The 15,169-nt window shown below is 44.8% G+C and overlaps 1 protein-coding gene across 2 annotated transcripts in view; it reads left to right on the plus strand.

The window, feature by feature from the left end:
* arhgef10 (Rho guanine nucleotide exchange factor (GEF) 10) overlaps positions 1–15,169 on the plus strand; it is an 83,721-nt gene that overhangs the window by 51,633 nt on the left and 16,919 nt on the right. Inside the window, exons 22-27 of one of the 2 annotated variants that reach the window (XM_063006876.1) lie at positions 611–732; positions 1,320–1,406; positions 2,934–3,142; positions 3,231–3,388; positions 7,116–7,258; positions 9,873–10,047. In XM_063006876.1, coding sequence (XP_062862946.1) covers positions 611–732; positions 1,320–1,406; positions 2,934–3,142; positions 3,231–3,388; positions 7,116–7,258; positions 9,873–10,047 — 894 coding nt within the window. The remainder of the gene's footprint in view (positions 1–610; positions 733–1,319; positions 1,407–2,933; positions 3,143–3,230; positions 3,389–7,115; positions 7,259–9,872; positions 10,048–15,169) is intronic. The other variant, XM_063006877.1, reaches the window with a different exon arrangement.

Below are 15,169 nucleotides of genomic sequence, written 5' to 3' on the forward strand. Positions count from 1 at the left end.
GGCTACAATGTCCCTAATGTTCTTTTCGGGAGTGTAGGATGATGTAGGGCAGTTGTAGCCTAGTGGTTAAGGTGCTGGACTACTAATCCAAAGGTCGCTGGTTTAAGCCCCACCACTGCCAGGTTGCCACTGTTGGGCCCTTGAGCAAGGCCCTTAACCCTCAACTGCTTAGATAGTATACTGTCACAGTACTTTAAGTCACTTTGGATAACCCAGACACCTATATGGCCAAAAGTATGTGGACACTTTGGGCAGAGCAGACGGTGCTAACGCTGTACAGTTGCGCCCTCTGCTGTCTGACCGAGCCTCCTGCACTATCGATGGATGCTTTGCAGGGTGCGTAGCGTGTCTCTCCGTACGACGTACGGCTCTCTGTGAGACGCCATCGCTCTTTTCGACCCGTGTGAAGAGAAGTGGAACAACAACACCTAACTGTGTGCTTATGGGACGCCCCATTTCAAACTATGGGGATTAAAATAGAGCTCCATTCCTGGTTTGCAGCTTTAACAGCCTCTACTCTTCTTCACATACTCTTAAACACATAGTTCCATAATACAGAGACGTTTTTTAATGTATAATGTGCTGTTGTGTGTGTGTGTGTGTGGTGCAGAGGAACATAACGTGCAGGGCTGGTCCGTCTCTGAGGACGACGGGACTCAGATAAGGAAACAGAAACATCCTCTGCTGCTGAAACACATGCCGGTGCTCATGTCCCGCCACCAGGAGTTCAAGGTGAGCGGCTAAAATAATCCTAGCTGTTAAAATATTCATGTGGCACAGCGGTCCGATAGACTAGCCGAACATCACTGAGATCTCCAGCTCTCGGGTTGTGCTGTCCACCTAGCCGGACATTCAAACAGGCACCATTGGCCATGTCTGAGGTGGAGGGGAGGTCGAAAGGTCTAATTCCTTAATGTACAACTGTGACCTCTGCTGGCTGTCTGGTAGAGGCTGCTCATCAGTCTCTGTGTGCAGTACAGTTCTCTGTAAGGCTTCACTACTGGTAGGGGAAAAGATGTGGTTTACACATATACACATGCTTAGTAGGGTTGTTAAAGATCAATCCCAGTTCCCAGTGGCCTGCACAGAGCCCCGACATCCTTTGGGGTGAATTGGAACGTTAGCTGTGAGCCAGCATGAGTAGAGACCATCTCGCTGGGTTTAAATCCTCACAGATACACTCCAAAATCTTGTGGAAAGCCTTGTCAAAAGTCAAAAAATTTGGACATAGACATATCCCAAGGTGTCCACATACTTTTGGCAACGTAGTGTGTAACCCATGTAGTGTTTTCATCCCTGTGTGTGTGTGTGTGTGTCAGGTGGAGTGTGCCGTTCATAACCCAGAGCCGCATGTTAACAGTGAGAGCACAGCGGACGTGCCGGCGGTGGGACACGGCTGCGTCTGGGTGAGCGATAGCACACTGGCGTCACACCTTGAAGCGGATTATGCTAACGTTTAACGTTCTCCAGCACTAGCGCTTTAGTGTTACGTAGCTAGCCAACGTTACGGACATAATAGGTGTGAGAATAGCCATGAGTCACAAGTTCCTTCATTCCTGTTCCTACTGACTGTGTTAATAGATTGATGGTCTGTGGATCAGTTAATTGATCAGCTGATCAGTCTGCGTGTCTTGATTTAGGTGTTAGTCAGCCTGTCTGTAATTCAATCAATCTGTCAGTCATTCAGTCTGTTAGTCAGTCTGTCAGTCAGTCATTCAGTCTGTTAATCATTCAGTCTGTCAATCAATCAGTCTGTCAATCAGTCTGTCAATCAATCTGACAGTCAGTCTGTCTGTGTCAATCATTCAGTCTGTCAGTCGTTCAGTCTGTCAGTCAGTAATTCAGTCTGTTAATCATTCAGTCTGTCAGTCAATTAGTCTGTTAATCATTCAATCAGTCTGTACATCAGTGTCAATTACTTTGTCAGTCAATCATCTGTTAATCAATCTGTCAGTCATTCTGTCAATTAATCAAGTCGGTTATTAAATTAGTTGGTCAGTCTGTCAATCAATCTGTCAGTCAGTCAGTCCCTCTGTCAGTTAGTCTCTCAGTCAATCTGTCAGTCAGACATTTAGTCTGTCAATCAGTATGTCAATCAATCTGACAGTCTGTCTGTCTGTCAATCTGTCAATCAATCAGTCTGTCAGTCAGTCTGTCAATTAATTAGTCTGTCTATCAGTCAGTCTGTCAGTTAGTCTGTCAATTAATCAATCTCACAGTCAGTAAGTCAGTCATTCAATTAGTCAGTCTGTCAGTCAGTCAGTCAGTAAGTCATTTAAGGTCAATCACTCAGTCTGTCAGTCATTTAGTCTGTTTGCCAATCAGTGTCAGTCTGTCTATCAATCAGTCATTCAGTCTGTGTCAGTAAGTCAGTCATTCAGTCTGTCAGTTAGTCTGTCAATTTATCAATCTGACAGTCAGTAAGTCAGTCATTCAATTAGTCACTCAGTCTGTCAGTCAGTCAGTCAGTCAGTCAGTCATTTAATCTGTCAAGCAATCACTCAATTATTCAGTCTGTCATTCAGTTTGTCAGTCAGTCATTTAGTGTGTCTGTCAGTCTGTCAGTCAACCATCAACAGTCAGTATATCAGTCGTTTATCAGTCAGTAGATGTCAGTGTGTTAATCAATCAATTAGTCACTTTCATTCAGTCAGTCGATCATTTAATGACTAATTTTGCCAGTCAGTCAATCTGTCAACCAGTTAGTCTGTCAGTCAGTCAATTATTCAGTCTGTTAATCAGTTTAGAAAATTGTCTCTTTTGGACCGGCAATTTTTCAAGAAGGATTTTTCAGAACTAGTAATCACCAGATGACTGTCAGTCGATTAGTTACTTAGTAAGTCAGTGTAGAAAAGCTGTCTGTAGACTAGCGCTCACACACTGGTAGTTAGCGGATCCTGATCCGGCGGTGCTGACTGCGCATCTGTGTTCAGGTGGCGAGCTGCACCAATCAGATGGCTCAGATCGCCGTGGTGGCCATGCAGAACTCCAGTCCCAAAGTGACCGAGTGTTTCAACGTGGAGTCTCGGATCCTCTGTATGACCTACGTACCCGCCGACGAGCCCCCGGAGGACGTGGCGGGAAACCCCCAACCCAGGAGCTGCAACACGCCCACCGTCTGTGTGGGCATGGAGGAGGGCAGGTGGGGCATCACCAGAAAAAAAAAGCGTTTTAATGAGTGTGATTGTCGGTATTCCGATTCGAGTCAGGCGTGTGTTTCTGATTGGCAGTGTGTGCGTGTATAAGAGCAGCCAGCGATCGAAGAAGGTTCGACTGCAGCACTTCTTTTCCCCTGAGAAAGCCGCCGTGACGTGTCTGGTGTATAAGAGTCCGTTTCTCTACGTCGGTTTGGTCAGCGGCTCCCTCGCCGTCTACTCCCGAACGCCAGGTGAGTGCGATTCGATTTCCTCAGATTAGGGAGGGTGTGGCCGCCCAGAACCCCAAATGTTGCTTAGATATGGTTTATCTGATATCCGCCTGAGCTACATTTCATATTTAACTTGTTTTGTTTAATGATTAATTCAGTGGGACAGAAAGGGGGGCAGTTACTTTTTACTACTGTACATTTGTTAGGATCTTTCTCTCTCTCCGTCTCACTGACCCACTTGTTTTTGGACACACAGTGAAGGTGTCTGTGGTGGTTTTTCCTCATGATCTCACTCTTTCCTTCATTCCTTCATTTCTGGACGGGGGTGATACGTTCCGTGACTCTGGTTGGCGAGGACGGTGGAAGAGTGTTAAATTTTGCCATGTCGCTCACCAAACCCCCTGCCTCTGAGCTGGAAGTGAAGTTTGAGACACAGCCGCATGGTTTAGATAGATAGACAGACAGGTGGACAGACAGATAGCTAGACAAACAGATAGATAGACAGACAGATAGATAGACAGACCGATAGACAACCATACACAGAGAGAGAGACAGATAGATAGACAGACAGACAGATAGATAAACAGACAAACATACATATATATATATATAGATAGACAGACAGACAGACAGACATTCAAACAAACAGATATATAGACAGACAGACAGACAGAGACTAGATAGACAGACAGACAGACAGATAAATGGATAGACAGACATCCGCACGGTTTAGATAGACAGACAGATAGACACATAGACAGACAGACAGAGATTAGATAGACAAGCAGATAGATAGATAAATAGATAGACAGACAGACAGACAGACAGATAAATAGACATCCGCACGGTTTAGATAGACAGACAGACAGAGATTAGACAGACAGACAGACAGACAGACAGACAGATAGACAGACATATAGATAGATAGACAGACATACAGACAGACAGATAAATAGACATCCCCACGGTTTAGACAGACAGACAGACAGACAGATAGACACATAAACAGACAGAAATTAGACAGAGACAGATAGATAGATAGATAGATAGATAGATAGATAGATAGATAGATAGATAGATAGATAGACAGACAGACAGACAGACAGATAGATGATAGATAGATAGATAGATACAGACAGACAGACAGACAGACAGACAGACAGACAGACAGATAGATGATAGATAGATAGATAGATAGATAGATAGATAGATAGATGATAGACAGACAGACAGACAGACAGACAGACAGACAGACAGATAGATGATAGATAGATAGATAGATAGATAGATAGATAGATAGACAGACAGACAGACAGACAGACAGACAGACGATAGATAGATAGATAGATAGATAGATAGATAGATAGATAGATAGATAGATAGATAGATAGATAGATAGATGATAGATAGATAGATAGATAGATAGATAGATAGATAGATGATAGATAGATAGATAGATAGATAGATAGATAGATAGATGATAGATAGACAGACAGACAGACAGACAGACAGACAGACAGACAGATAGATGATAGATAGATAGATAGATAGATAGATAGATAGATAGATAGATAGACAGACAGACAGACAGACAGACAGACGATAGATAGATAGATAGATAGATAGATAGATAGATAGATAGATAGATAGATAGATGATAGATAGATAGATAGATAGATAGATAGATAGATAGATAGATAGATGATAGATAGATAGATAGATAGATAGATAGATGATAGATAGATAGATAGATAGATAGATAGATAGATAGATAGATAGATAGATGATAGATGATAGATAGATAGATAGATAGATAGATAGATAGACAGACAGACAGACAGACAGACAGACAGACAGACAGACAGACAGACAGATGATAGATAGATAGATAGATAGATAGATAGATAGATAGATAGATAGACAGACAGACAGACAGACAGACAGACAGACAGACAGACAGACAGACAGATAGATGATAGATAGATAGATAGATAGATAGATAGACAGACAGACAGACAGACAGACAGACAGACAGACGATAGATAGATAGATAGATAGATAGATAGATAGATAGACAGACAGACAGACAGACAGACAGACAGACAGACGATAGATAGATAGATAGATAGATAGATAGATAGATAGATAGACAGATAAATAGACATCCGCACGGTTTAGATAGACAGACAGACAGATAGACACATAGACAGAGACAGATACGGATCTCCAAACGAACACTCAACCTCATGCGGGTGAAAAGAAGTGCTCGATACTGCACATGTGTTGGAGGGGGCGTGCTAGTTACGACTCTCTTCGGTGAGGAGTGGAGGGGATATACGATCGGGGAACTGGATACGACTAGATTGGGAGGAGCATTGTCGGAGCTGAAGTTTATTCCCCGTACTGATCCGAATTTAGGACCTGCACTAAGGGTGCACTGATGTGCCCCCCATCTTCCCCAATGTCTACTTTAATGTACCCCCATGCATCTATTGTATTTGTGAGCCCACTCTGGGATTCGAACCCCCAGAACAGGCAGTGATCTATAATAAATGATAGCTGGGGGCTAGAATACACTAGCGGGTTCACTAGGGGGGTCTGGTGTTCCCCCCGAGGGGTGATGTAAGGCCTTACTGTTCCAAAAATGCCTGTGATCTGAGTCACGGGGGCAGAGTGTTTAGAACCAGACCAAACTCGCTCAGCTCTAATGATGCAGGATTAAAGAGAGAGAGAGAAAATAAGGGCGTGTCGGCGTGTCTGGATCCAAAACAGTGGTGGGAAAAAGTATTCGCCCCCTTCTGATGGACCCTGGTGCAACATTTGATTGATTTCCGGCCTTTTAAGCATATTTTGTTACCATTATTTGTTTTTTAATGCAATTTTCCTCTCAGATTAGTCATATCCAATTCCCCGATCGTATTTCACCTCCACTCCTGATCGGGGAGGGCCGTAAGTAACACACGCCCCCTCCGACACATGTGCAGCACCGACCGCTTCTTTTCACCTGCACCAGACGGGTTTAGTGTTCATATGGAGATCCGTATCGCGCACGGAGAGTCACGCACCAATCTCCATTATCCTCCGTCTCAGCCGTGCAGCGCCACCGATCAGCCAGCAGAGGGCGTAACTGCAGCACTTATGAGGAATCCCTACAACCCTCCTTCCCTCAGACGAGCCGATCGATGTCTGTGTAGTCTCCAGGCTGGTCGATAGCAGAGGGCACAGTGGAGCAGCGGGTAGCGCTGTCGCCTCACAGTGTGAAGCGTCTGGGTTTGAATCCCCAGCCAGCTGGCCAGGATTCTTTTTTCTGTGTGGAGTTTGCATGTTCTCCCCGTGTCTGTGTGGGTTTCCCACAGGTGCTCCGGTTTCCTGGAGTGGAATTCACCCCCTAATTGATCCCTTAATAATAGCATGACTTAAAGGAGCAAAGCACCTCCACACTGGTACACTGAGCGCGTTCCAGTTTCGATTGATGCTGCTCCTGGTTAGCACATGCTTCCTCCTTTCTATCATCCCGTGAATCCAGTTAGCTGAGGCTGGAGATCCCAACAGTCCTTCAGATGCTTTTCTGGGATCTTAGGTGACCTCCTGGATGACTTGTCGCTGAACTCTTGAAGAAGCTTTAGCAAACCGACAACTCTCGATCTTACTGTAGTTCGGAGGAGTCCTAAAGTCTCTATGGAACTTTGTGTCTTGTTTCCAGTCCCTGTACGATTCCTTGTACGATTGTTTGTTTTCCGTGTTGCAGAAGGATCATGGGATACCTCCAGCGTGAGGGTTCTGAAGCTGGGCGTGTTACCTGTGAAGACACTTCTGGCTGTCGGGGAGACAGTCTGGGCCTCGTCTGGGGGACACGTCTCCATCATCAATACTCACACTCACGCCACAGAAGTAAACGAGTGTTAAAACTGTTAAACAAGTCCTACACTGGGCTTACACTATATGGCCAAAAGTATTTGGACACCTGATCATGAGCTTGTTGGACATCTCACATCTTATATAATTAACAAACAACAGCTGGAACAACAGCCGCTCTTCTGACAGGCTTCTCACAAGACTTTGGAGTATGTCTGTGGGAATTTGTGCCCATTTAGTCAAAAGATGGCAGCATTTGTATGTCCGGGCATTAATGTTGATGTTCCGGTTTATTCCAGAGCTACTTAGTGGGGCTGAGGTCTGGTCACTGTAGCTTTTCTTCATGTCTTTATAGAGCTTGCTCATGCTGGAACATGACAGGGCCTTCCCTAAACTGTTGGTGCAAAATTGGAAGCTATAATTTCCTGTATATAATTGATTTATTACACCTGTTAGTAATAATTCAGGCTGGAGCTCGTGAATGCGATAATTAGAAGAGGATAAAGACACACCCACAAGGGTTTGTGTACCCAGGGAAACTGGGTATATCTAAAAAGGGTCGAATCTCGTCAGGCACCTACACAGAGACTGCTCAAGGGGATTTATCGTATCTGCTGCAGTTACGACCTCTGCTGGCTGATCGATGGTGCTGCACCGAGACGGGGGATAATGGAGATCAGTGCGTGACTCTCCGTGCGCAATACGGATCTCCGTATGAACAACAAACCCGTCTGGTGCAGGTCAAGATGAGTGGTCGGTACTGCACGTGCACATGTGTCGTGGGGGGGGGGTTGGTGTTAGTCACGACCCTCGTCGGTCAGGAGTGGAGGTGAAATACGACCGGGGAATCGGATACGACTAGGAAATAAAGAGAATAATGAAAGCCGGGAGCACTAGGAGTCGTGCAGCGCTGGATCTGCGGAATGTTTGCTCAGCTCTTTCTCAGTGTTTGCTTAATTCGTCACCGCTCAGGGAGGAACCCGAGTTTCAGAAGCGTTTCGGGGAAATCACGGAACTTCCCTATTAAACAGAAACGCTGACCGACTGAAATCAGACAGACGTGTTCGATCTCGTCAGCGGCTGAACGAGTCGTGCCAGGCTGCGGAGCAAAGAAAAGCCTACGGACGCCAACTCAGCACGGAAAGGAAGGAAAATTCCGGCACTTTCGACCGGATTCTGGGAATTCTGTGATTCCTGCAGCTGCTGTTTTCTGTGACTGAATGATTGGAACACATCTTTGTTCAAAAATCCATTTCGGTGTAGCTTTGTGGTTCCTTTTGGCCCCTGAATTCCTACGGCTGATGGCGTCTCTGTGCCCGTATACACTATACGGCCAAAAATATGTGGACACCTCTTTTAATGATTTATGAATCTTAGCCTAGCGGATAAGGTACTGGACTAGTAACCAAAAGGTCACTGGTTCAAGCCCCACCACTGCCAGGTTGCCACTGTTGGGCCCTTGAGCAAGGCCCTTAACCCTCAGTTGCTTAAATAGTATACTGTCACAGTACTGTAGGTCACTTTGGATAAAAGCTTCTGCTTAATGCTAAAAATGTAAATGTAATGCCTTATATGTTGCTAACACGTTGATAAGTAGGGCAGTGATAGCTCAGTGGTTAAGTTCCTGGACTAGTAATCAGAAGGTTGCCGGTTCAAGCCCCACCACTGCTAAGTTGCCACTGTTGGGCCCCTGAGCAAAAGACCCTTAACCCTCAATTGCTCAAAATCATGTTCATGTCATAATTGTAAGTCGCTTTGGATAAAAGCATCTGCTAAATACTGAAAACGTAAATGTAAATGTGTAACAAATGACATAAGGTAAATGATATGCCTTTAGCATCATGCCAACAGTTTGGGGAAGTCCCATTTCTTCTCCTTCAGCGTGATTAAGCATGGTTTGAGCTGTGTTGTGTTGCCTACACAGAGACCTGGTCTCAAACCAAATCAACACTCCTTCCAGCATGAGCGTCTGACCTCACTGACTCTATTGACTATATGAATGAGCACAAATCCCCACAGACACACTCCTTGTATAGTCTTGTAGAAAGGCTTCCCAGACCTGCGGATGATATTAAAGCTACGCAGGAAAGAAGGAGCGATTGAAAATAAGTGCACATGGTTTTGGAACGGGATGTCCGACAAGCTGTTTTTCAGGTGTCCAAATACTTTTGACCGTGTAGTGTACGGTCACGATGGTTTTACTGCACCTATTAAAACGTACACAGAGTACATTTGCGTAGAGGAGCATCAGGAACATGGTTGACACTGTCCACAGTCAAGCAAGCTTTACACTGCATTCGGCTCAGTCCCCCTCTTGTGATCAGGAAGAAATTTCACTCGACCCTTTAGGTGCCACTAAAAGAGAACAGGAAGGGCACCCCAAGTGGCATGAGTTCAATTGGAAATGACCTGATTACTAACAATTGCACTTCCTTTTTATTTATACCGTAGTGCTGACACCCTTGGTCTAGTTTGAGATTCCTTCCCTAATAAGGCCTCCTGACCTGGAAATCCTATACAAGGGGGACCTGATTACCCCTAGTCCTGGTAAACGAGGCGTCTCCGCTGTACCTCCTAGTCCTGATAATATTAAATCATCTGACTCTAAGAGCTAAAACGAACCCCTTTTTGTATTTGATGTGATATGCAGCACCAGTTGGAAGCGCATCAGGAGGAGGGCATGGTCGTGTCCCACATGGTGGTGGCCGGAGTGGGTATCTGGATCGCCTTCAGCTCGGGCTCCACGCTGCGCCTGTTCCACACCGAAACGCTGGAGCACCTGCAGGACATCAACGTGGCCACGCCCGTCCACAACGTCCTCTCAGGTACAGTCACGAACCGTCTGGGCTTCTCCCGGCTGGTAATTAGAGTTCCAATTCATCCCAGAGGTGTTTGATAGGGTTAAGATTAGAGCTTTGTGTAAGCTAGTCAAAGTATTCCACCCTACACTTACCAACCCGGTCCTGTAGTCAGCTTAGTTCGATTTATCACTCTAGAAAATGTCATATCACTGCTTCAGAGTCCGAAGGTTTTGTGCTTTTCACCACTCAGGTCGACAGTTAGTTATAACACAGATCACCGTAAAAAAAGAAGCTGAAGGATTTCCTCCGACCCGCGTGCACTCTGCACAGACGCCTCTCTACCTGTCAATCAGGGTCCTTACACAGCATTTGAAGACCCCACCCACATAGTCCGGTCATCCCGCACTAGCAGAGACGTCTGCTGCAGGCACTGCCAATTATGCCCGCTAGATGGTGCCCAGCCGACCAGTGGCAATGCAGAGTTCAGAATCTCTGCACTGTTGTGCTAGCAGAATATCCCGCTGTAGCAGTAGAACACACTAACCCACCAGCACTGAGATATCAAGCTTTGCAGTTTGATTCTCAGTTCTGCTATCATCCGGTCGGGCGCCTCCACAGACACACGATTGACTGAAACAGGGTTCCTCGTCGGTGGGGCATCTGCAGCCTCCGCTGACTCTCTACATGTGTAACCCCGCCCCTGGTAGGTGAAAAGAAGCGATCGGGGGTGGGTGTGGCAGCAGCGATTATTGTGAGTTAGGTCCTGGGTTCGATTCCCAGGTGGAGCGGTCCGGGTGCTTTCTGTGTGGAGTTTGCATGTTCTCCCCGTGTCTGTCTGTTTTTTCTCTGGGTGCTTCGGTTTCCTCCCACAAATCCAAAGACATGCAGTCAGGTTAATTGGAGATCCTAAAGTCCCCTTAGGTGTGTGTGTGTGTGTGTGTGTGTGTATCCTGCCCTTCGCTTAGTGAATGAATGAATGAGTGATGGATATTTTCACTGGACGTATATTAAATGACGAGAGGGGAGGGGGTGAATACTTTATCCCCCTGACCGAGTTTAGACTGACTAGACCGATCGCAGTGATTGTACTCTGTAACTGGAGTGTAAACACAAACCCTGTGTAATCTTACACTGCATGACTTCATCCTGACATCATGAGCACTTTGTTCTGAAAGCCCTAAAAACGTCTCGTTTCATTCCGAGTCACCACAGAGCTCCGGAATTCAGTCTACAGTGTACGTAGGGCGAGACAGTGGCTCGGTGGGTAGCACTGTTGCCTCGCAGCAAGAAGGTCCTGGGTAAGATTTCCAGGTGGAGCGATCAGGGTTCTTTCTGTGTGGAGTTTGCATGTTCTCCCTGTGAGAGTGTGTTTCCTTCTACAGTCCAAAGACATGCAGTCAGGATGTGTGTGTGTGTGTGTGTCAAATTTATTTGTATTTGTGTGTGAGAGAAAGAGAGAGTGTAAGAGAGTGTTTGTTTGTGTGTGTGTGTGTGTGTGTTTTGTGTGTGTGTGTGTTTTTGTGAGAGAGAGTGTATGTGTGTCAGTGTGTGTGTTTGTGAGAGAGTGTGTTTGTGTGTGTGTTTGTGTGAGTGTGTAAGTGAGTGTGTGAGAGAGACAGTGTGTGTTTGTGAGAGAGAGAGAATGTGTGTGTGGTTGTTTGTGTAAGTGTGTGTATTTGTGTGAAAGAAAGTGTGTTTGTGTGAGAAAGAAAGTGTGTGTATCAGTGTGTTTTTGTGAGTGTGTGAGAGAAAGTGTGTGTGTGTGTGTGTTTGTGTGAGAAAGAGTGTGTGTGTATATGTGTTTTGTGTGAGTGTGTGTTTTTGTGAGAGAGAGTGTATGAGAGAGTGTGTGTGTCAGTGTGTGTGTTTGTGAGAGAGTGTGTTTGTGTGTGTGAGAAAGAGAGAATGTGTGTGTGTGTGTTTGTGTGAGTGTGTGAGTGTGTGAGAGACAGTGTGTGTTTGTGAGAGAGAGAGAATGTGACAATGACACAGAGAGAATTTGTGTGTGGTTGTTTGTGTAAGTGTGTTTGTGTGAGAAAGAAAGTGTGTGTGTGTGTCAGTGTGTGTTTTTGTGAGTGTGTGAGAGAGAGAAAGTGTGTGTCAGTGTGTGTGTGTGTTTGTGTGAGAGAGTGTGTGTGTGTTTGTGTGAGAAAGAGAGAGTGTGTGTGTCTGTGTGTGAGAGAGAGAAAGTGTGTGTGTTTGTGTGTGTCAGTGTGTGTGTTTGTGAAAGAGAGCGAGTGTGTGTGTTTGTGCGAGAGTGTGTATGTTTGTGTGTGTTTGTGTGAAAGTGTGTGTGTGATAGAGAGAGAATGTGTGTGTGAGTATGATACAGTGTGTGTGTTAGAGAGTGTAGGTGTGTGTGTGTGTGTGTGTGTGTGTGTGTGTGTGTGAAAGAGAGACTGTGTGTGTGAGATGTGTGTTTGCGTGAGTTTGAGTGTGTGAGAGTGTGTTTGTATGAGTGTGTGAGTTTGAGAGTGTGTGAGTGTGTGTTTGTGTGAGAAAAAGAGTGTGTGTGTTTTGTGTGTGTATGTGTGTAAGTGTGTGAAATAGAGTGTGTGTGTGTGTGTGTGTGTATTTGCCCTGTGATGGAGTGGCAACCTGTCCAGACCTGTTTCCTATTTGTCACCCAGTGAACTGTACCCACTGTGACCCTGACCAGGATAAAGCAGTGGTAAAACAGACATGAATGAAAGTTGTGATTCCCCGGCTGTGTCACAATCCGCATCCTGTGCTCCACTCCCAGTGCACTAATTATGCATTCTGTGTGCAATTTGGGACACAACCACCGTTTGACCTCCACTTTTCCGAAAGCAGAACCTCTGTGTGTGTGTGTACAGAAACACACCCGACCCCTGAACGCTGATACACACCCGGTTTGTTAGCGGTGCGGCGTGTGAACTGCTGACGTGGCGGATCGCTGTGGTGTGGGTGGTGCCGATTTGTCGGGACAGGTTCAGATATTCCTCAGTAAAGACAATGAGGCGTGAGTTGTCTCTGCACGCCTCGGACCCTGATCGATTCACTAGGGCTGGCTAGAATCACTGTAACGGCCCAAAAAATGATTTTACCTGCAGGGAACCGGGCGTGGTTGGTGGGGGGCAATTACTTTTTCCCAAAAAAGTGGTGTACATTATATGGACAAAAGTTTTTGTCATTTTTAAATTCACGTGTTTTAGCTACAGGTGTAATAAATCAATTATATAAAGGAAATTACATGCTTCCAAATTTGCATCAACAGTTTAGGGAAGGTCCTTTACTGTTCCATCACGAGCAAGCTCTATAAAGACAGTCCTGACCCCAGCCTCACTCAACAGCTCTGGGATGAACCAGAACATCAACTGGAACATCAACATCAGTGCCCAGCCACTGAACGCTGTCATCTTTTGACTAAACAGGCACAAATTCCCATAGACATAGTTCAGAGTCTTGTGAGAAGCTTCTCAGAGGATCACATAGAGGTTTGTTTTTGAAAAGGGACGTCCAACAAGCTCATGGTCAAGTGCCCGAATATTTTTGATCATGTTGTGTTTGTTATTTTCATGTTTAGTAACGTTTAATCGTGGTCAGGGTTGCAGTGTGTCCAGCAATACACCCTGTACAAGAGGCCAGTCCATCACAAGGCATCGGCCATCTTCCCCATTCATGTATGTGTGTAGATGCCCGACCGGCCGATAGCACCAGTGCTGATTCAAACCCTGAATTCGAGCAGTTGTGGGTTAGCGTAATTTCTCTTTGTCGTATCTTATATTACAATGTTATTTGTTTAGGAATTTAATAAGATAATTCAACTCTGTGCAGAGTTTGCATGTTCTCCCCATGTCCGTGTGGGTTTCCTCCGGGAGCTCCAGTCAGGTTAATTAGAGACACTGAATTGGTGAATGGGTGTGTGTATATGTGTGTGTGTGTGTGTGCCCTGTGATGGACTGGCGGCCTGTCCAGGCTGCGTCAGGCAGCCAGCTGAAGGGCTGTGTCCCAAACCACAAACTTTACTTTACCGTGTTCTCAAAATTGTATTGTAGCATCACTACTGATAGGAAACTGACTTATTTAGTAGTTTGGGACACAGCAGCTCTGCTTTTTGCTTTGCATACTTACATACTTTTCTATACTTTGCTATTCTTTTTAATAGTTTTTATACTTAGATCACGACAGAAATGTGAAGTCCTAGATCCTAAAACTTGTAAAGTTTTCAGTTTCCTGATTGCATGTAAATCTGTCCTGCTTCTGTCTAATTTTAAGAAATTGTTCTATATTTGTTGTTCTCTCTCATAATTTAGCTAATTTTTAATGAACTGTCTTATGCTGCTCTCTTTGTTTTTATCTTAATTATTCTTGATGTTGATGTACTATTTTGATTTTGTACTATGATTTGTATGGTGTATGTACGTATTTGTTTTGATTATTTGTCTTATGTAAAGCGTCTTTGAGTATCTTGAAAAGCGCTATATAAATAAAATGTATTATTATTATTATTATACTTAAAGTATTACTGCTTCCATCTTACTCCAACTGTTCTGCTCTGTACAGTCTGGTCCCACTGTGGTTTACAAGATGTAACATAAATCCTTCACAAGGGGGCGTTTGCACACGTTTATTTAATTATTATTAGTTTTATTACCACTAGACGAGTCTAGGCAGCAGTTAGAGTAGTGTGTGTTTTTGTTTGAGTGTGTGTGTGTGTGTTTTTGTTTGCGTGTGTGTGTTTGTTTGAGTGTGTGTGTGTGTTTGTTTATATGTGTGTGAGAGAGAAAGTGTGTGTTTGTGTGTTTGAGTGTGTTTGTGTGAGAAAGTGTGTTTTTGTTAGTGTGTGTGTTTGTGTGTTTGTTTGAGTGTGTGTGTGTGTTTGTATGTGTGAGAGAGAGAGAGAAAGTGTGTGTTTGTATGTGTGAGAGAGAGAGAGAAAGTGTGTGTTTGTTAGTGTTTGTTTGTGTGAGTGTGTGTTTGTGTTTGTATGTGTGAGACAGAGAGAGAGAAAGTGTGTGTGTGTGTTTGTATGTGTGTGTGAGAGAGAGAAAGTGTGTGTTTGTTAGTGTTTGTTTGTGTGAGAAAGTGTGTTTTTGTTAGTTTGTGTGTGTGTTTGTGTGAGTGTGTGTGTGTGTGTGTGTTTGTGTTTGTATGTGTGAGAGAGAGAGAAAGTGTGTGTTTT

This window comes from Trichomycterus rosablanca, chromosome 13 (genome assembly GCF_030014385.1).
Source record: "Trichomycterus rosablanca isolate fTriRos1 chromosome 13, fTriRos1.hap1, whole genome shotgun sequence".
Classification (NCBI taxonomy): Eukaryota; Metazoa; Chordata; class Actinopteri; order Siluriformes; family Trichomycteridae; genus Trichomycterus; species Trichomycterus rosablanca.